Raw genomic sequence first — 22,626 nt, forward strand, 5'->3', positions numbered from 1 at the left:
GACCACATCCACTATTTACCTGTTATTTTTCTCCCACTCTCTTCCTGATTTGCCTAGAAGTACCAGGTGAATTTGTGCCATTTAATGCATATATGATCTGACTCCCTGATACTCCCTTATTCCCACGTTTGTGTATGGATGTAGTGATCTAGGTTAGACACTGGATGTGTAGCTTATTGCAGGAGGAGGTAAAGCCTAGACACAGGGCAGGGCAGGGCAGGTGCAGTGAAGAGTCCTAAAGCAGCCTAGGACTCCTGGGTGTGTGAAGGGAGAAGGGTTAAAGGAAATTGGAAGAAGGTCACTTTCTGTGGGACAGATTTAATTCTAAATATGATTTTCACCATGTACATAATTTTTCTTTGGTTTGAATTTGATAGACACATTGCAATGCATCCCAGTTCGCTGATTTTCAAATAAGGAACTTGATCTCAGGCAAATGACCTCAGAGCAAAGATAACGAAATCAGCATTTGGAAGTGCATTTGCCAATTAGTGCTCCAGGCAGCAGAAAAAACAGACCGCCACCCCTTGAAGACCTGCCACAAAGAGCCATGTGGAAAAACTGCACAGAGAAATGGTGGTTGTGAACAAGAGTACTGCCTTGGAATGAAAGGTTTTAGGCTGTGTTGGACTCACTAAAAAAAGAAAGGTTCCTCTCATTAGAAAGTTTACCTGGCTCTAAGGAAATAATTACTTATCTGCTAACACAAGTTCCATAGCAATGAAACACATTTCTGGAAGTATAAATTATCACAATTCCAGGCAGATAAAAATCTGTGTCTCCTGAACAATGTTTAGTTGAACTTAATTATAGGGGTCAGCCTAAAGATAACCTAAGTTATCTTGCATATTGTGTTTGCTGTGGCCACAGTGAATTGGTCTGGATTCACACCGGATAATACAGGATTTCTCCACCAGGTCCTCTCACAGACTCAGGCATTTTCACAACTTGACCACACAAAAGAACACTCAGGCTGCTCCTCCCTTGCTCAAGGCAAGTACAGTGATGCCTTTCTCTGTAGCCCTTTCATAAGACAGTGCATAGACAAACACAGGTGTATACATAACAATCTTTATAAACTTTGCATTGAATGTGTCAAAGAACAGCGGGGACCCCAACATTCCATCCATTGTCTCAATCAGGAAAGCTACTCCTGAGACATCAGGAAAAAGGAGAAAAGAAAAAAATTCAACTAACATATGTTTATGAAACACTTCAGTAGCCAAACCAAATACTTGTAATGGAGAGAATATATATATATTAAATATATATATATATATATTTAATCACAACGCATGGAAAGTAAAAATAATTAATCAGCCTTAATTAGGTTTCTTTCATTAGTTGACAACGTAAACGGACTAAAACTACTACTCAAATATTTAAACCTTCATTTTACATGCAAGTGGCTTCCAGCAAATGATAAAGCAATATTCCCATGTGAGTGTGAAAGATGGCACTGAATTCTGGCCCATTATAAAGGAGGAGTCAGATTCCACTAGTCACTGCTTCGTTTAACTGCCAGGCTTTTAGGGAGCTATTTAATAAAAGGGGAACTCGCCCTAATAAATTGTGAGCGGTGTAAATATCTGAAATAGCCTGCACTCAATGAGGCTGTGGACCGCTTGGTATTCATAGACTTTATAAAAATGATTCTGTACAATAATTACATAGTGACAACCATACCATTTAAAAAGAATCAAGACGGTGATAATAATAGCTGGACAGGGTCCCCCACTGCTGCCTGCTTCCCATTAAGTTGCTCAGACCAGCTGAAGGTGGTTAAGTTAAAGTCAGTTCTCTCCCCACCTGAGATTCGGGCTGGCAGCTCGCTGGGGGAAGTCACCCGGTTTCCAGCTCCCCGTGGGTTTGACGGAACTAGGATTGGAACTGGGAACTGGCTTGTAGGAAGCCCGGGTGGCTCAGACAGGGCTCGAGCTGTCCCCTCACCACCTTCCTCCAACGCAGACACCAAGTTAGAAACGCAACTCCACGAGCACAATGACAAGAAGGCACACAAAAGGAGCAAAGCAGCCGCTCCCATCCTTACCTTTGACTTGACTTTCATACTCGGCTATGATCTCTTTGTCCTTCTTGAATCGGCTCGGGGTGGACATTATCCAGCTGTTCCGGGTTTGCTTTCAATGGGCAAGTTCTGTTCAGTGGCCACAACCCCGCTCTCCTTGGAGAGGCAGAGTTGTACTCCCACACGCCGGGAACCCAGAGGCAGAGCCGACCCGAGGGAGGGGAGGAGGGAGAGGAGGAGGAGGGGAAAAGGAGCGAGTAGAGAGGACTAGATTAACCCGGGCGCTGGCACCATACTCTCGGAATTGAGCTCCGTCGGTGATCCCACGGGATCCCGGGGGTCGCGGCTGGAGAGGCCGGACGCGCAGGCAAACTCCAGCGAGCGAGTGGTGGGGGACGTCTCCCTGCCCACCTCGCCGGGAGCCCAGCCACTTCCTCTACCACCGCTGGGCGGGCGCGGGGCTCGCGCCGGCGCTCCACACCATTGTTCGAGACCCGCACCGAGCGCCCGGGACAGGGCCAGCGGCCGAGGGCAGGCGCCGGGAACGCGCCCAGCTCGGGCGCCACGACCCTCCCTTCCTGCCTCCAGTCGCCGACTCCGGCGTTCAATGGTCCCGCCCGGGTCGGGGATGCTGCTGCCACGGCCGCCGCTCCTCCGCCCGCAGACACAGCTGCTACAGCCCGGCAGGCGAAAGGAAGCGCAGTCCAAACGCGAGTCCCCGCGGCTGCTGGAAGAGTGAAGGCGGTGACGCTCAGACGCGCCCTGGGCACAGCTCCGGCGGAGTTTAGGTCTCCAGAGCAGGCGCCGCGAGGGGCCTCTGCCTCCCTGGCCGCGGGGCGCCGAGGCTGCTTTTCTCCGCGTCTCCCTTTCCGCTGCTGCCCCCAGGAGGCCGCTGGTGACAGGCACACTCGCACACACACGAGGGAGCCGCGCCCCCGGCGGCGCAAAGTTGTGGGTGCGCAAACGGCTCGCGCGTTTGCGGCGCCGGGCGAACAATCTGCGGGCGGCGGCGGCCTGGGCGGCAGCTCGGGTCTTCTCCGGGCTGGGCGGGACTCGCGGGAGCTGACGGCGCTCCGGGCCGTGCCCTTCTCCGCCCAAGCCCCCGCCCCTGCTCAGCGAGGAAACGCGGGGCTGGTCCTGGAAGATGGATGCCTCTTGTGGCCAACCGCAGCACAGCCCCGCGCGCAGAACCTAGGAGGCCGTGGGCGGCGCCCCCCGCACCTCCCTCCGCCGACGCTCAGCTCAGCCGCTGTCTCTGGTCGCGGCTCTAGGGGCAGGAAAACCCCTTCCCGACCCAAGGGACCGCCTTCGGGCTCTGGAGGGGGCCCTGGTGGGGCTTTTGCCAGAATCTAAAGGGGAAGTCCAGAGTTGGATGTCTCCATGACAGAAAGGGATGTTACTCCTAGACTGGGGACCCCGATAGAAAAACTGAACACAGAGTTGTGAATGACCTGGTTGTTAATCCAAAGAGCACGAAGCTCTTCAATCGAGACTGAGAAAAACAACCACCTTGAACTTCATATCCTCTGTTCTTACAAGTACTAGGGAGGCTAGGATGGTGGGAAAGCGATGGCACGGGGACAGGTCACACTTAGGGTGTTGTTAGCTTATTTATTTACTAAACTCCAGATTTTATTCCCATTTTACCAGTTTTTTCCCCTGGTATCGTTTTTTTCCGTTTCAAGATCCAACGTAGGATACCACATTGCATTTAGTACTTTAACGGTTGGGGTTTTGTTTTGTTTTGGTTTTGGGGTTTTTTTTTTTTTGAGTTGGAGTCTCACTTTCACCCAGGCTGGAGTGCAATGGCATGATCTCAACTCACTGCAACCTCCACCTCCCAGATTCAAGCAATTCTCCTGCCTCAACCTCCCAAGTAGCTGCGACTACAGGCACCTGCTACCATGTTTGGCTAATTTTTGTATTTTTAGTAGAGACGGGGTTTTTGCCATGTTGGCCAGGCTGATCTTGAACTCCTGACCTTAAGTGATCTGCCCACCTCAGCCTCCTAAAGTGGTAGGATTACAGGTATGAGCCTCGGTGCCTGGCCATGTTTTTCATAGATACCTTTTACAAAATCTATCGCATGTAGTCTCTTTTTGTTGTTTGTTTGTTTTTAGTACAGATGGGGGTCTCCCTTCTGTCCAGGCTGGTCTCAAACTCTACTGTATTGTTGAAAAATGGAACGAAGAATTTACCTTGCCATCCTTGCATGGTTCAGGTACTGGATTTAAGTAGTTTAAATCCATCTTTGCCAGCCTTGTAAAAATTTTTTTATTGTTTTTATTTTTTTGTAGAGATGAGGCCTTGCTATATTGCCCAGGCTGGTTTCAAACTCCTGGCCTCAAAAGATCCTCCAACCTCAGCCTCTCAAAGCACTGGGATTATGGGCATCAGCCACCATGCCTGGTTTTGTTACCTTTTTGATTCACGCTTACCTCTTGACCCCTTTCAAATCAATTCTCAAGTATTATGGGCCTGATTTATCTAAATGAGGTGTTCAAAGGTGTGTCCCCTATCAAGTGTTTTCCCTGCAAGATTTAAAGAAATCAGGAACTTTTAGACTTTGATCATTTCTTCACGTATTCAGTGATCAGCTTTCCCGTTCTTAACTGTGTGCCAAACACCAAGCTAGGAACTAGGGATTCAGAGATTAAGACTTCCGGAAAGGATCATACAGTCTATTGTTGTATAAATAAATAATTACAAGCAGAACAATAATGCTGTAAGAGAGAAATACACCCAGTCTTGGGAGCACCGAGGTTGGAAAAACAAACTGCATAAGAGGTTTGGGTGTAAGTAAGAGTTCGCAGAGGAGCGGTATTTAAGCTGAATTTAAAGGATGAATAGTAAGTAGCTGGCAACCTTAGGGAGGAAAAGGGATGCATTCCAGGGAAAAGGAAGAGTGTTACATTCCAGAGGAATTGCAAATAGAGTGAAAAGATATCTTCCACTAAGATACCAGACCTCTGATAGATGGTGAAAAATAACAAAAAAATTTAATATATGCATATGCATGTGTCAGCTGACAGTGTGTACACATTGTTAATTGCACTGCTGTTTTAAAATATAATTTTTAGGAAGTCTTTTTACTTTACGACAGCAAAATATATGTAAAGAAACAAATGTCAATTTTTTCAAGGTTTTTTCATTTTACCACACAGGAGGTTATACTATGGCACCCCTAGCTGCCCTTTTTTCATGTAGAGCTGTCTTATGTGAGTGTATGCTGAAGAGCCAGAAAGTCCAAAACAGAGGCTGGAAAGGAAGGTTAGGGCCAGCTGGGAGAGTCCTCCTGTGCCATGCTGAGATCTTGGACACGGTTCTGCAGACAGCAGGGAGCCTTTTAAGTAGAGAAGTGTCACGATCAGATTTGTGTTTTATAAAGATAACTGTTGGCAGTGTGAAAGGATAGGTGAGCCATGGAGAAAGAGAGACCAGGCACCACTTAGGTGATAATCATAGTCACATCTAAATGGGATTCATATATATCCATGGTGGTGTTGGGATTTGTTTCATATTTGCACCTGGGAAACACAAGTTGAGAGCAGATATTGCAGTGCTTAAAAATGAATTGTTGCCTGAGTCTAGACCTAAACCAATGTGGTACAAACAAGCCCCAGAGACAGGGTGCCCAGAAGTGAACCCTAAATCTGCTGTTTGCTAAGGGATCTGATAAAAATTGCTATTTCTCTCTAGGCCCTACTTTACAAAATAGGTTTCAAACTATCCTCACCTGTAAAATTGGTTAATACCTAAGTACTGGGGATGTTATAAGCATTTATTGGTATAAACCTTTAGAAGTATTTGTAGGCCGTGATATACACCCAGTGAATATTAGTTTTATTTATTATTAGTATCTCAGTTTTATTCTTCTTAATAGAAAGCTATCTAAAAATCAGAGATAGCCTGTAATCTAAACACTTTGGGGTGGGAGGTTTGCTGGAGTCCAGAAGTACAAGACCAGCCTCAGCAACACAGCAAGACCTCATTTCTACAAAGAATAAAGATCAGAGATAATATTACATCTTTAATTTTATTATGGTGCCCAATACACAGTCAATAAATGTATTGAATATTAATGTCATCATTAGTAGGCCACCATTTTATTGTTGTTGAAGATGGGATATACTCACTAAGGTAAGAATTTTGCATACATTCTCAGAAGAATCCTACATGTGGACACCATTGTCCTCATTTTACAGATGAGAATCTGGAGGCTCAGAAGGTTAAGTAAAAGTCTGGCCTGGCAGTGTCGGAATTCTGGTTCACATCTGCCTATTTCCAAAGCGGGTACTCTTTCCAATTGTCCATTCTGCTTCCTATGAACTTATGATTCATTTAAACTTGTGAAGTAAATTCAAATAAGTAAAATATGTGTGACTAAGTCATGGGTTTCTATTGATGGATCTCTTTTCTGATCCAGCTATTCAGTGTAATTAACAAGTCTATTAGTCTTCCCATAATTTTTTTTTTTTTTTTGAGACAGAGTCTCACTTGTCCAGGCTAGAGTACAGAGGCATGATCTCAGCTCACTGCAACTTCTGCCTCCTGGGTTCAAATGATTCTCTTCCTCAGCCTCCCGAGTAGCTGGGACTACAGGCACACACCACCACACCCGGCTAATTTTTATATGTTTAGTAGAGATGTGGTTTCACCATGTTTGCCAGGCTGGACTCAAACTCCTGGCCTCAGGTGATCTGCCCTTCTAGGCCTCCCAAAGTGCTGGGATTACAGGTATGAGCCATCACGCCCACCAGTCTTTCCATAATTTTATCTTTTCAGGTTTTCTTTATCTTTCCCATAGCTAAGAGGCCATTTCAGTCTGCAAAGTTGGGTATGGAGAATACTTGTGATTTTAAATTCAGAAAGCCAGGGTGACCCAAGTTTGGGAGACAGGTAACCCTGGTTCTGGCTCTCACACTGGTTCTCTGTGACTTTGCTCCACCTTGTGGCAGCTCTTTTCTGGCTATAAAACAAGAAAGACTGCACTTGGCCCCAGAAAACCTGCCTTTCTCCTGCCACACTCCCTTTCTTTAGGGACAGGTGAGAAATTCGGAGTGCCTGATGGTTGGGACCCCTGCTACATACTAATCTACTCTGTTATCTAGTGTGGTCCTTTTTAGACCATCTCCAAGTTTCCATATGTAGAAGTTAATTTACCACTTGACTATATGCCCTGACATTAGTGAGAATATGCATGGGGGTCCCTTCAGCCACAAAATAAATCATGTGCTCTACTGCAACATCACTTTGACCCAGTGGTAAATAATTAAAATTATTTTCTAAAAATTAACACAGATTTTAAAAAGTCAATGCCAAATTCACACAGGTTTTTTGTTTGTAGGTTTTTATTTTTTTTTCTTGAGACAGGATCGCACTCTGTCACCCAGGCTGGAGTACAGTGGCACAATCACCTCCTAGGTTCAGGCAATCTTCCTGCCTCAGCCTCCCGAGGATCTGGGACTACAAGTATTCACCACCACAGCTGGCTAATTTCTGTATTTTTTTGGCAGAGACCAGATTTCACATTGCCCAGGCTGGTCTTGAACTCCCAAGTTCAAGCAGTCTACCTGCCTCAGCCTCCCAAAGTGCAAGATTACAGGCATGAGCCACCAGGCCTGGCTAGCTGTGTGATATTAGCCTTTAAGAATTTCATGTCTGACCATCCTGGCCAGCATAGTAAAACCCCGTCTCTACTGAAAACGCAAAAATTAGCTGAGTGTGGTGGCTTGTGCCTGTAGTCCCAGCTACTTGGGAGGCCGAGGCAGGAGAATCGCTTGAACCCAGCAGGTGGAGGTTTCAGTGAGCCAAAATCGAGCCATCCGCTTCAGCATGGTGACTGAGGGAAACTCTGTCTCAAAAAAAAAAAAAAAATGTCGTCTGAAATGAGCCATTCTGCTACTTCTCTTAACGTAAAGGATACGCTCTCCCCTACCAATATCCTAGGTTTTATTTCTGGATCCAGCCAGAGCTTCAGAATGCAGATTGCTCTGCATACCTGTCTTATATTGTCTTGATTCTGTAACCCTTTGGCTTCTCAAATTATTTGCAGTATTGCTTTCAGTGGATTGCCTTTTGGTATCATTTCCTGGGACAATGTGTTATCAAATATGACCTTACCATTGATCACATACATCAGAATCACTTTGGGAAACTGTTTCAAATTTGGACACATGGGACCTACTTTACCCTTTTTTAAGTGACCCTTCTCAACTTTGATGTGCATACAAATCACCTGGGGATCTTGTTAAAATGCAGTTCTAATTTCTTCTGGAATGAGGCCTAAGAACCTGCTTTTCTCAAAACCTCCTAGGGCATGTCAATAACGATGTCATAAAGACCACATGTGGAAAAGCAAGGACAAAGGGTCTGAATTTTGGGTGCCTGGGAAGTTCTCATGTGATTCTTATGCATGAGAATCTTTGCTCGAGGCTAAAGCATGTTAAAAGAATATCCTTATAAAATATTTGCTACATTTACTCAACACTGAGGACATTGTCAACACTTTCGTTTCCATTTAATGTGTCCCTAAGAAACTGGATGATTTTCTCGAAGATAATGATGATGATGATGATGATTTTATATGTGAGATAGACGTAATCACCCTAACAGATTGTGGTAGGCGCTAAATGCAAAGTGTATATAAAGCACTTAGCACCAAGTCTGGCAGAAATAAATGTTAGTTGTTGTCATAGTCACTGGTATTACTTTGATGTAGAATGAAAAGCTCTAAATTTACAGCAGAATCCCTGCAGTTGTCGAGGACCTTATAGCTTATTTATCTGTCCTATTTACCTTCTTGTTGGAACTTTCTATGTTAGTTGAGGATTTCTTTGATTTTAATGGGCTTGTTTTGTAGCTTACTATTAGCTCATGTATGTCCACACTTTATTATACAGTACCTCGAATCCTTTATAGAATGATTTGTATAGTCTATTCAATTCAAATCAGCAGATATGTATTATCTATTAAGTTGAGCCACATAACATTGCTGATATTTTCTCATTTTTGACATAAAAATGGCAATATCATATTATTCAACCCAGCGGCATGAGCCTTACACTTTGTGATTGGTGTGAACAAAATCCAGCAATAAAAACCCACTTCTGAATAGGTTTGCACAGGGTTCAACTGCACAAATCAAGGGAAATCCCACTCATTCATAGGTTGGATTAGGCCAGTGTAGTTTGCCTATCCAGCTAGTCAATCAAGAAATAATAATTATTGTTTTAAAAGACACTTGGCCCATAATTTAACAGCAGCTTGTCTAAATGGACCGTATAAATATCCATTTTCCCTCTTTTGGCAGCAGAATAGTAAAGACAAGCTGTCAAATGATCTTGCCAATTCCGTTCTGATGCACTTTCCCTGGCAGGAAAGAGAATAGAATAAAACAATAAAGGTGAGTTTCGATGAGGCCCTAAAAAGATTGGTGCAGGAGAGGCTGATGACAGACAGGAGGAAACAGGAAGGACAGGAAAGAAAGAGGTAAAGAAATGGAAAGTCACAATAGAGAAAAGGCAAAAGAGAGCAATTAAATGAATGATTATTCAAAAATGTTCAATTGTATAATTTCCTTCTTCCTAAAAAAACTTGTCTCTGATTCTCAAGAAAACTATTTAAAGCTAAAATAAATCAGGGCTTTAAACTCTTTTGTTTGAATGAAGCTGCTCTATAATATTTTTAGCCATCTGCTCAAAATCACCTGTTCCCACTTTGCACAAATCATTATTAAAACAGAATTTGCTTTGTTTAATCTCATATTAATAACTTCTAAACACCCACACATAACAGCCTTCTCATCAAAGCTACTATTTTCTGCTTTTGAAATTCTACTACAGCTTCCCATGTGGATCTGCACAAGATAAGCAGAATATGAATATTCAATGAACCCATCCTGATGGAAGTATTAAATCCCATCTCTTATACAAAAAAAAAAAAAAAAAGATTGTACTGTTACTCAGAGGAAAATAGCCAAAGTTAGACAAGAAATGGCAGTTGTAATTCAGTTGTCAGAGTTAGAGATAAATTGGTATATAAAGCAAGCTGTAACAAAAGATTTATTATACCAAGAAATACATGTATCTCTCTAATGCTTATATTTTAGGAAATAAATGACAGACTCCTTCTTTTCTTGCCATTATACTTTTGCAGCAGACATTCTGAGGCTGCCTAATTCTGTCACCTCTTCTACAAAGAAAGCCTGTGGAGTTATTCCTCATTGTACACACAGATCTGCTGTGGTGAGTGTGCAAGGGAAATCTAGCGTTGGTAGAGTCCTATTTAAATGTAACCGACATTTGTTGTTTGAAAGAATCTCATGGTATCATCTTTTGTAAAGGAAAGAACATTTTTGGAAAACAATTATCACCTGTCCTAGATTTTTGGTATAAATTTGAATTTCTATGAAGTAGGTCTTTCTTTAAAGTAGCTGTTCTCAAACCAATCAGAACCAATGCTTTCCTAAAGAAAAAAAGGAATAAATTACTGCATTTTTAAGTTTACAGAAAAATTGGGCAGAAAGTACAAGAGAGTTCCCATAAACTTCCTCACCCTGCCATTTCTCCTATTATAAGCATCTTGTGTTTGTGTGATACATTTGTTACTTGACAAATCAATATTGATACATGATTGTTAACTGAAGCCCATAGTTTATATTAGGGTTCACTCTTTGTGTTGTGCATTCCATGGGTTTTGACAAATGTATAATGACATATATCCACTAAAACAGTATGATACAGAGATGTTTCACTGCCCTACTTTTATAGAATTTGAAATCCCCCTGTTTTTGAGATGGAATTTCACTCTTGTTGCCCAGGCTGGAGTGCAGTGGAATGATCTTAGCTCACTGCAACCTCCGCCTCCCTCCTGGGTTCAAGCAATTCTCCTGCCTCACCTTCCCAAGTAGCTAGGACTACAGGTATCTGCCACCACACCCGACTAATCTTTTAAGTTTTTTGTATTTTTAGTAGAGATAGAGTTTCACCATGTTGGTCAGCCTGGTCTTGAACTCCTGACATCGGGTGATCTGCCCTCCTGGGCCTCTCAAAGTGCTGGAATTACAGGCATAAGCCATCAAGCCCAGCCTGAAATCCCTTTTTATAATAAAAATTTTGTAACACCCCATTTACTATTCCAAAAGAGAATTTATAGAAAATAAAATGAGGCATGCATGGTGGCTCACACCTGTTATCCTAGCACTTTGGCAGGTCAAAGCAAGAGGATCACTTGAGGCCAGGAGTTCGAGACCAGCCTGGGCAACATAGAGAGACTCATGTCTCTTAAAAAAAAAAATTAAAAAACGAAACAAAACAAAAAAGCTAGTTGGGCATGGTGACATGTGCCAATAGTCTCAGCTGCTCGGGAGGCTGAGGTAGGAGGATTGTATGAGCTCAAGAGTTCAAGACTACAGTGAGCTAATATTGCGCCATTGCACTCCAGCCTGGGTGACAGAGTGTGACACTGTCTCTTAAAAAAAAAAAAAAAAGGCAAGAAAAAATAAAATGTATCTGTATCTGCCTTGTAGTTTTCTTCATAAAGTCAATATAATATTTGACTATAATATGAAGACATTAAAAGAAAGTGAATGATGATTAAATGATAGATATTTAAGTAAGTACTCAGATTCAACTGCAATAGAAAAGTTAATGACGCAGTCAGAGGCTTGCCCCTACTTATAATTAATAAATTTAGATATAAGAGAAGTAGAACAGGCATGGTGGCTCCCACCTGTAATCCTAGCACTTTGGGAGGCCCAGGCAAGTGGATCACTTGAGCCCAGGAGTTTAAGACCAGCCTGGGCAACACAGTGAAAACCCATCTCTACAAAAAAATTAAAAATTAGCCAGTGTAGTGGTGTTTGTCTGAGGTCCTAGCTACACCAGACACCAGAGGCTGAGGCGGGAGGACTGCCTGAGCCCAGGAGCAACACAGTGACACCCTGTCTCCAAAAAAAAAAAAAAAAAGAAAGAACATGCAGGAGACAAAGACATAATCAGACCAGAATATCCTCTAAAAAAAGAGAGAAAGAAGTAATAAAACCAGAATATACTCTATACAAGGTTTACAAGGTAGACCAGGCATGATGTCTCATACATGTGATCCCAACACATTAGGAGGCTAAGGCAGGCAGATCCCTTAAGCTTAGGCATTTGAGACCAGTCTGGGCAACATGGTGAAGCCCTGTCTCTACTAAAAATACAAAAATTAGCTGGGCATAGTGGTGGGTGCCTGTTGTCCCAGCTTCTCAGGAGGCTGAGGTGGGAGGATCACTTGAGCCCAGGAAGTAGAGGTTGCAGTGAGCTGAGATTGCACCACTGCATTCTAGCCTGGGCAACAGAGTGAGATCCTGTCTCAAAAAAACAAAAAACAAGGCAATAAAAGAGGTATGCATGAATGCATAGATGATTTAAATCAGTATTTCATAAACATGAACATAACATAATTTAACATTGAACCCATCCACTAAATGCTAATATCCTTCTTTCCTAAAATATTGAGACAAGCCAAAATACCCCCCTACCTGTCCAAAAAAGAAGGAATTCAGCTTCCTTTGGCCACTAAGAAGCAATTACACTTCCACTGAAAACCACACTATTGAAAGTCTAGTGCAACTATAGAGACTAGTGTCACCATTGTCTCCTTCGGGTTTTTTACCCTCAACAATTTTTCCTGTCCTGCCCCATTATCTGAATATTATTCTCTTTCTTTCTTTCTTCCTTTCTTTCTTTCTTTCTTTCTTTCTTTCTTTCTTTCTTTCTTTCTTTCTTCTCTCTCTCTCTCTCTCTTTCTTTCTCTCTCTCTCTCTCTTTCTTCCTTCCTTTCTTTTTCTTTCTTTCTTTCTTTTCAATTGTACTTTAGGTTCTGGGCTACATGTGCAGATCATGCAGGATTGTTGCATAGGTACATACATGGCAAGGTGGTTTACTGCCTCCATCCCCTCATCACCTACATCTGGCATTTCTCCCTATGTTATCCCTCCCCAACTTCCCCACATCCCACTGTCCCTCCCTTAGCCCCCCACCCAACAGACCCCAGTGTGTGATGCTTTTCTCCTGTGTTCATGTGTTCTCATTGTTCAACACTTGCCTATGAGCAAGAACATGTGGTATTTGATTTTCTGTTCCTGTGTCAGTTTGCTGAGAGTGATGGTTTACAGATTTATCCATGTCCCTACAAAGAACATGAACTCATACTTTTTTATGGCTACATAGTATTCCATGGTATATAGGTGCCACATTTTCTTTGTCCAGTCTATCATTGATGGACATTTGGGTTGGTTCCAGGTCTTTGCTATTGTAAACAGTGCTGCAATAAACATACGTGTGCATGTGTCTTTCTGATAGAATGATTTATAATCCTTTGGATATATACCCACTAATGGGATTGCCAGATCAAATGATATTTCTATTTCTAGATCCTTGAGGAATCACCACACTGTTGTCCACAATGGTTGAACTAATTTACACTCCCACCAACAGTGTAAAAGTGTTCCTTTTTCTCCACATCCTTTCCAGTGTCTGTTGTCTTGTGATTTTTTTAATGATCGGCATTCTAACTGGCATAAGATGGTATCTCCATGTGGTTTTCATTTGCATTTCTTTGATGACCAGTGATGATGAATATTTTTTCATATGTTTGTTGGCCTCGTAAACGTTTTCTTTTGAAAAATGTCCATTCATATCTTTCACCCACTTTTAAATGGGTTTGTTTTTTTGTTTCTTGTAAATCTGCTTTAGTTCTTTGTAGATTCTGGATATTAGGCCTTTGTCAGATGGGTAGATTGCAAAAACTTTTTCCCATTCTGTTGGTTCACTCTAATGATTGTTTCTTTTTTTTTTTTTTTTTGAGACGGAGTTTCGCTCTTGTTACCCAGGCTGGAGTGCAATGGCACAATCTCGGCTCACCGCAACCTCCACCTTCTAGGTTCAAGCAATTCTCCTGCCTCAGCCTCCTGAGTAGCTGGGATTATAGGCACGCACCACCATGCTCAGCTAATTTTTTGCATTTTTAGTAGAGACAGGGTTTCACCATGTTGACCAGGATGGTCTTGATCTCTTGACCTCGTGATCCACCTGCCTCGGCCTTCCAAAGTGCTAGGATTACAGGCTTGAGCCACCGCGCCAGGCCTAATGATTGTTTCTCTTGCTGTGCAGAAACTCTTAAGTTTAATTAGATCCCTGTGCCTATTTTGGCTTTTGTTGCCATTGCTTTTGGTGCTTTAGTCATGAAGTCCTTGCCTATGCCTATGTCCTGAATGGTTTTACCTAGGTTTTCTTCCAGGACTTTTATGGTGTTAGGTTTTATGTTTAAATGTTTAATCCATCTGGAATTAATTTCAGTGTAGGAAAGGGGTCCAGTAAGGAAGGGGTCCAGTTTCAACTTTCTGCAGATGGCTAGCCAGTTTTCCCAACACTGTTTATTAAACAGGGAATCCTTTCCCCATTGCTTGTTTTTGTCAGGTTTGTCAAAGATCATATGGTTGTAGATGTGTGAAATTTCCTCCAAGGCCTCTGTTCTGTTCCATTGGTCTATATCTCTATTTTAGTATCAGTACTATACTGTTTTGATTACACTAGCCTTATAGTATAGTTTGAAATCAGGTAGTGTGATGCCTCCAGCTTTGTTCTTTTTGCTTTGGATTGCCTTGGCTATGTGGGCTCTCTTTTGATTCCATATGAAGTTTAAAGTGGTTTTTTCCAGTTCTGTGAAGAAGGTCAATGGTAGCTTGATTGGGATAGCATTGAATCTATAGATTACCTTGAGCAATATGGCAGCCATTTTCATGATATTGATTATTCCTGATCATGAGCATGGAGTGTTTTTCCATCTGTTGGTGTCCTCTCTTATTTTCTTGAGCAGTGGTTTGCAGTTTCCTTGAAGGGGTCCTTCACATCCTTTGTTAGTTGTGTTCCTAATAAAATTATTCTCTTTGTGGCAATTGTGAATGGGAGTTTGCTCATGATTTGGCTCTCTGCCTGTTATTGGTGTATAGGAATGCTGTGATTTTTGCATATTGATTTTGTATGCTGAGACTTTGCTGAAGTTGCTTATCAGTTTAAGGAGATTTTGGGCTGAGACAATGGGGTCTTCTAAATATACAATCATGTCACCTGCAAATAGAGACAATTTGACTTCCTCTTTTCCTAATTGAATTCCTATTTTTCTTTTTCTTGCCTGATTGCTCTGGCTAGAACTTCCAGTACTATATTGAATAGGAGTGGTGAGAGAGGGCATTCTTATCTAGTGCCAGTTTTCAATGCTAATGCTTCCAGTTTTTGCCCACTCAGTATAATATTGGCTCTGGGTTTCTTGTAAATAGCTTTTATTATTTTGAGATATGTTCCATCAATACATAGTTTATTGAGAGTTTTTGGCATAAAGGACTTTTATTTTGTCAAAGGCCTTCTCTGTATTTATTGAAATGATCATGTGGTTTTTGTCTTTGGTTCTGTTCATGTGATCGTTTACGTTTATAAGATTTGCATATATTGAACCAGCCTTCCCCGGGATGAGGTCTACTTGTTCATGATGGATAAGCTTTTTGATGTGCTGTTGCATTTGCTTTGCCAGTATTTTATTGAAGATTTTTGCATCAATGTTCATCATGCATATTGGCGTGAAGTTTTCCTTTTTAGTTGAGTCTCTGCCAGGTTTTGGTATCAGGATGATGTTGGTCTCATAAAATGAGTTAGGAAGGTTTCCCTCTTTCTATATTGTTTGAATAGTTTCAGAAGGAATGGTACCAGCTCCTCTTTGTACATCTGGTAGAATTCAGCTGTGAACCCATCTGGCCCTGGACTCCTTTTGGTTGGCAGGCTATTAATTGCTAATGTGGTGCTGAGAAGAATGTATATTCTGTGGATTTGGGATGGAGAGTTCTGTAAATGTCTATTAGGTCTGCTTGCTTCAGATTTGTGTTCAAGTCCTGGATATCCTTGTTGATTTTCTGTCTCATTGATCTGTCAAATACTGACAGTGGAGTGTTAAAGTCTCCCACTATTATTGTGTGGGAGTCTATGTCTCTTTGTGAATTTGCTTTATGTACCTGGGTGCTCCTGTATTGGGTGCATATATATTTAGGATAGTTAGTTCTTTTTTTTTTTTTTTTAAGTTCTTTGGCTTTTATTAGTTAGTTCTTATTGTGGGATTCATCCTCAACTTCAGATCTTGTTATTGGTCTATTCAGGGATTCAATTTCTTCCTGGTTTAGTCTTGGGAGGGTATAAGTGTCCAGGAATGTATCCATTCCAGATTTGCTGGTTTATGTGCATAGAGTTTTTTGTAGTAATCTTTGATGGTAGTTTGTATTCTATGGCTTTGGTGGTGATATCTGCTTTATCATTTTTATTGCAACGATTTGATTCTTCTCTCTTTTCTTTTTTATTAACCTGGCTAGTGGTCTGTGTACTTTGTTGATCTTTTCAAAAAACCAGCTCTTGGATTTATTGCTTTTTTGAAGAGTTTTTTGTGTCTCTGTCTCCTTCAGTTCTGCTCTGATCTTAGTTATTTCTTGTCTTCTGCTAGCTTTTGAGTGTTTTTGATCTTGCTCCTCTAGCTCTTTCCATTTTGATGATAGGGTATTGATTTTAGATCTTCCCTCACTTCTCATGTGGGCATTTATTGCTATAAATTCCTCTCTAGACACTGCTTTAAATGTTTCCCAGAGATTCTGGCACTTTGTATCTTCACTCTTATTGGTTTCGAGAAACATCTTTATTTCTGCCTTCATTTCATTGTTTATCCAGTTGACATTCAGGAGCCAGTTGTTCAGTTTCCATGTAGTTGTGTGGTTTTGAGTCAATTTCTTAATCCTGAGATCTAATTTGATTGCACTGTGTTCTGAGTGACTGTTTGTTATGATTTCTGTTCTTCTGCATTTGCTGAGGAGTGATTTACTTCCAATTATGTGGTCAATTCTAGAGTAAGTGTGATGTGGTGCTAAGAGGAATGTATATTCTGTGGTTTTGGGATGGAGAGTTCTGTAGATGTCTATTAGGTCTGCTTGGTCCAGATCTGCATTCAAGTCCTGGATATCCTTGTTGATTTTCTGTCTCATCATTCTGTCTAATATTAACAGTGGAGTGCTAAAGTCTCCCACTATTATTGCATGGGAGTCTAAGTCTCTTCGTAGGTCTTTAAGAACTTGCTTTATGTATCTGGGTGCTCCTGTATTGGGTGCATATATATTTAAGACAGTTAGCTCTTCTTGTTGGATTCATCCTTTTACCATTATATAATGCCATTCTTTGTCTCCTGATCTTTGTTGGTTTGAAGTCCATTTTATCAGAGACTAGGATTGCAACCCCTGCTTTTTTTTTGCTCTCCATTTGCTTGGTAAATCTTCTTCCATCCCTTTATTAGTCTCTGTGTGTCTTTGCACTTGAGATGGGTATCCTGAATACAGCACAATGATGGGTCTTGACTTTTTATCCAGTTTGCCAATCTGTGTCTTTTGATTGGGGCATTTAGGCCATTTACATTTAATGTTAATGTTGTTATGTTTGAATTTCATCCTGCCATTTTGATACTAGCTGTTTTTTTTCCCCCGTTAGTTGATGTGCTTTCTTCATTGCGTGGTTGGTCTTTACAATTTGGTACGTTTTTGTAGTGGCTGGTAGTGATTGTTCCTTTTTATGTTTAGTACTTCCTTAAGAAGCTCTTGTAAGGGAGGTCTGGTGGTGAGAAAGTTACTCAGTAGTTGCTTGTACATAAAGGATTTTATTGCTCTTTCATGTACACAGCTTATTTTGGCTGGATTTTGGAGATTCTGGGTTGAAAGTTCTTTTCAAGAATGTTAAATATTGTCCCCCATTCTCTTCTGGCTTGTAGGGTTTCTGCTGAGAGATCCACTGTGAGTCTGATGGGCTTCCCTTTGTGGGTGACCCAACATTTCTCTCTGGCTGCGCTTAGCATTTTTTCCTTCATTTCAACTCTAGTGAATCTGACAATAATGTGCCTTTGGGTTGCCCTTCTTGAGGGATATCTTTGTGGTGTTCTCTGTATTTCCTGGATTTGAATGTTGGCCTGCCTTGCTAGGTTGGGAAGTTCTCCTGGATAATATCCTGAAGAGCGTTTTCCATCTTGGATTCATTCTCCCCATCACATTCGGTTATACCAATCAAGCGTAATTAGGTCTTTTCACATAATCCCATATTTCTTGGAGGCTTCGTTCATTTCTTTTTGCTATTTTTTCTCTGATCTTGCCCTCTCATTTTATTTCATTGAGCTGACCTTTAATTTTGATATCCTTTCTTCTGCTTGATCAATTTGGCTATTGAAACTTATGCATGCTTCGTGAAGTTCTCATGCTGTATTTTTCAGCTCCGTCCAGTCATCTATGTTCTTCTCTAAGCTGGTTATTCTAGTTAGCATTTCGTCTAACCTTTTTACAAGGTTTTTAGTTTCTTTGCATTGGGTTAGAACATTTTTCTTTAGCTCAGAGAAGTTTGTTATTACCTACCTTCTGAAACCTGCTTCTGTCAGTTCATCAAACGCATTCTCTATTTTGTTTTTTTCCTTGCTGGTGAGGAGTTATGATCCCTTGAAGGAGGACAGGTGTTCTGGTCTTTGATGGTTTCATCCTTTTTGCTCTGGTTTCTTCCCATCTTCTTGGATTTTTCTAGCTTTGATTTCTGGGAGCCACTTGAGGATGGAGTCTGTCCCTTGTCTGCCTGTAGAGGCACTGCTGCTGCAGTCCAGCTGCTGCGTAGGCTTCCCATGTCTTTTGTTTACACAGGAAGATTAGGCCTGCCTCTGTAATGGCAGATGCCCTTCCTTACCCACACTGAGCTCTGTCCTTCCAGTCAAGCTCAAACTGATGTGCTGGCTGTGAAACCCTCAAATGAGAGGGCTTCAGCCTGCTGGGCTTTGTGGGGGAGGGACCCCCGCTAGCTTATTTCCTGTTTTCCTGCTTTTAATACCCCCTCTCTCCAGAGGACCAGTAGCTCTGTCCCGCAGGCTTTCTCAGCCTGCCAAGGCATCCACCTAGATCTGTGCTGACAATCTGCAGTACCAAATCTGTGACACCAACCAGGGCTGCTTTGGGTGAAGTGCAGTATCTGGACTGGTGTGCCAGAGAGGGAAAGCCCCCAATGCTCCAGTCAGATGCACTTCCTGGGTGGAAACAGTGCCCCGCCCCACCTTGGTTTGCCCTTTTTGGGCTATGCCCACTGTCCAGCCAGTCCCATTGAAATTAACCTGGTACCTCATTTGGAGATATGGAGATTACTTGCTTTCTGCGTCTCTCTCATGCACTGGAGCTGTTTCTATTTGGTCATCTTGGCAGAATCCCAATATTTTAGCATTTTTGTTTTGACTATTTAGGGTAAAAATAACTTTTATTACAGCCATTAGCAGAAAAGTCAGCATTGGCTGAGCTTAACATTTGCCAAATAGGTCTAGGAATCAGGTAAGCTCTATTTAATAACACTGTGAAATACGGGTTTATTATTGCATGGATCATGGGAGCATATTGGTACTTTCTGATTATGAATATAGAATTCCAAAACATTAGTGAACAGAATTTCTTAAGAGATGTCACCAAAGGAAGTTTGGTAAAAAAAATTTTTTTGTTAACAAGAATGCTTGACAAATAGAATATTTTCTTTAGTATGTCTTTAAAGAAGCTTGTCCAACCCATGCCCCATGGGCCATATGGCAGGATGGCTTTGAATGTGGCCCAAGACAAATTAATAAACTTTCTTAGAATATTATAAGATTGACCGCTGAGACCATGTCCACCCTGAGAGCACAGAGCCTTGCCCTCACCGTTCCATCGCCCGTCCACACCCACCTCCAGCTCACCATGGATGATGATATTGCTGCACTTGTTGACAACGGCTCTGGCATGGGCAAGGCTGGCTTCGTGGGTGACGATGCTCCCTGGGCCATCTTCCCCTCCATCGTGGGGTGCCACAGGCACCAGGGTGTGATGGTGGGCATGGGTCAGAAGGACTCCTATGTGAGTGACGAGGCCCAGAGCAAGAGAAGTACCAGGGTCAGCAAGAGAAGTCCTGACCCTGAAGTACCCCATCAAGCACAGCATTGTCATCAACTGGGACGACGTGGAGAAGATGTGGCACCACACTTTCTACAACGAGCTGCGTGTGGCTCCTGAGGAGCACCCAGGGCTGCTTACTGAGGCCTCCCTGAACCCCAAGGCCAACCATGAGAAGATGATGGCCAAACCCAGATCATGTTTGAGACCTTCAACACCCCAGCCGTGTATGTGGCCATCCAGGCCGTGCTTTCCTTGTACACCTCTGGCCATACTGCTGGCATCATGATGGACTCTGGTGACGGGGTCACCCACACTGTGCCTATCTATGAGGGGTATGCCCTCCCCCATGCCATCCTGCGTCTGGACCTGGCTGGCTGAGACCTGACTGACTACCTCTTTAAGATCCTTACCGAGCGCGGCTACAGCTTCACCACCATGGCTGAGCGGGAAATCATGCATGACATCACGGAGAAGTTGGCTACGTCGCCCTGGACTTCTAGCAGGAGATGGCCATGGCGGCCTCCACCTCCTCCCTGGAGAAGAGCTATGAGCTGCCCGATGGTCAGGTCATCACCATTGGCAACGAGCAGTTCTGCTGCCCTGAGGCACTCTTCCAGCCTTCTTTCCTGGGCATGGAATCTTGTGGCATCCACAAAACTACCTTTAACTCCATCATGAAATGTGACGTGGACATCTGTAAAGACCTGTATGCCAACACAGTGCTGTCTGGCGGTACCACCATGTACCCTGGCATCGCTGACAGGATGCAGAAGGAGATCGCTGCCCTGGCACCCAGCACGATGAAGATCAAGATCATTTCTCCTCCCAAGCGCAGGTACTCTGCATGGATCGGTGGCTCCATCCTGGCCTCACTGTCCACCTTCCAGCAGATATGGATCAGCAAGCCGGAGTACGACGAGTCCGGCCCCTCCATCGTCCACCGCAAATGCTTCTAGGTGGACTGTGACTTAGTTGCGTTACACCCTTTCTTGACAAAACCTAACTTGCGCAGAAAACAAGATGAGATTGGCATGGCTTTATTTGTTTTTTTGTTTTGATTTTTTTTTTTTTTTGGCTTGACTCAGGATTTAAAAACTGGAACGGTGAAGGTGACAGCAGTCGGTTGGAGTGAGCATCCCCCAAAGTTCTACAATGTGACTGAGGAGTGGTGTACATTTTTTTTAAAGTCATTCCAAATATCGTGAGATGCATTGTTACAGGAAGTCCCTTACCCTCCCAAAAGCCATCCCACTTCTCTCTAAGGAGAATGGCCCAGTCCTCTCCCGAGTCCACACAGGGGAGGTAACAGCATTGCTTTTGTTGTAAATTATGTAGTGAAAAATTTTTTAAATTTTGCCTTAATACTTTTTTTATTTTGTTTTATTTTGAAAGATTTTAGCCTCTGTGGCAACCCCTTTTTTTGTCCCTCAGCTTGAGATGTATGAAGGCTTTTGGTCTCCCTGGGAGTGAGTGGAGGCAGCCAGGGCTTACCTGTACACTGAATCGAGACCAGTTGAATAAAGTGCACACCTTAAAATATATATATATATATATATATATATATAATAAGATTATTTTTTACAATTTTTTTTCTGCTCATCAGCTATTGTCAGTGTTAAGTGTATTTTACGTGTGGCCCAAGACAACTCTTCTTTTTCCAATGTGACCCAGAGAAGCCAAAAGATGGGATACCTTTTTTACTAATGTGATAGTGTCTCATGCTCATTATTCTGGATATCAGTGATCATTGCATAGTTCTCTAGAAGATGTAGGAGATGGAACCAATTGTGATAGTCATCCTAGTCTTTTACCTCTTACCTATTCTTGTTACTTCCTGTATTGTCTTTAAATTTTTCTCTTCCAAAGTTGTGACTGTATGAACGCATACCTGCCCTCTGGAGTTAGTACTGTATTTAACGGAGCTGTTACTTGTGTAGACCGCTAGATGGCAGGATGAGCTCCTGCTCAGTCTGAGAGCAGGTCCTTCATTTGTAGACATTTAAGTTTATACCAGATTCCATACAGCTGATATGGCACTGGAGAGACAGTGGTAGTCAAGGTAGATACGGTTTTGCCTTCATGGGGAGATAGATCATTAATGATAAAAATAAAAACATGTAATAAATCCAATGAAAAACACAGGCTCTTGAGAGCAAATATGTGTGATCTGAAAATAAGATCCACTTAAAACTTGATGAGTACACAAACTACAAGTTTGGTTAAAAAGATAATTACCATATCTATCTATCCATCCATCTGTCCATCCATTTATTTATTTATTGAGATTGAGTCTTATTTATTTATTTATTTATTTATTTATTTATGTAGACTGCGTCTCACTCTATCGCCCTGGCTGGAGTGCGTTGGTGCAATCTTGGCTCACTGCGACTTCTGCCTCCCGGGTTCAAGCGATATTCGTGTCTCAGCCTCCTGAGTAGCTGGGATTACAGTCGCCCACTGCCATACCCGGCTAATTTTTCTATTTTTAGTAAAAACAGAATGTTGGCTTTTTACTTTAAAAATTCTTTTTACTAAAAAAAATTTCACTATGTTGGCTAGGCTGGTCTTGAACTCCTGACCTCAAGTGAGCCACTCA

The 22,626-nt window shown here is 42.3% G+C and overlaps 1 protein-coding gene and 1 pseudogene across 2 annotated transcripts in view; one reads left to right on the plus strand and one right to left on the minus strand.

Moving 5' to 3' along the window:
• The window catches only part of SRGAP1 (SLIT-ROBO Rho GTPase activating protein 1), a 334,709-nt gene extending 331,644 nt beyond the window's left edge, over nucleotides 1–3,065 (minus strand). For both annotated transcript variants that reach the window (XM_009004152.5, XM_002752697.6), the window contains exon 1: nucleotides 2,051–3,065. In XM_009004152.5, the coding sequence (XP_009002400.1) occupies nucleotides 2,051–2,117 (67 nt within the window). In that variant the 5' untranslated portion in view covers nucleotides 2,118–3,065. The remainder of the gene's footprint in view (nucleotides 1–2,050) is intronic.
• A 16,770-nt stretch (nucleotides 3,066–19,835) lies between these two features.
• LOC100895407 (actin, cytoplasmic 1 pseudogene) lies at nucleotides 19,836–21,189 on the plus strand (annotated as a pseudogene).
• Nucleotides 21,190–22,626: the final 1,437 nt, after the last annotated feature.

This window comes from Callithrix jacchus, chromosome 9 (genome assembly GCF_049354715.1).
Source record: "Callithrix jacchus isolate 240 chromosome 9, calJac240_pri, whole genome shotgun sequence".
Taxonomy (NCBI): domain Eukaryota; kingdom Metazoa; phylum Chordata; class Mammalia; order Primates; family Cebidae; genus Callithrix; species Callithrix jacchus.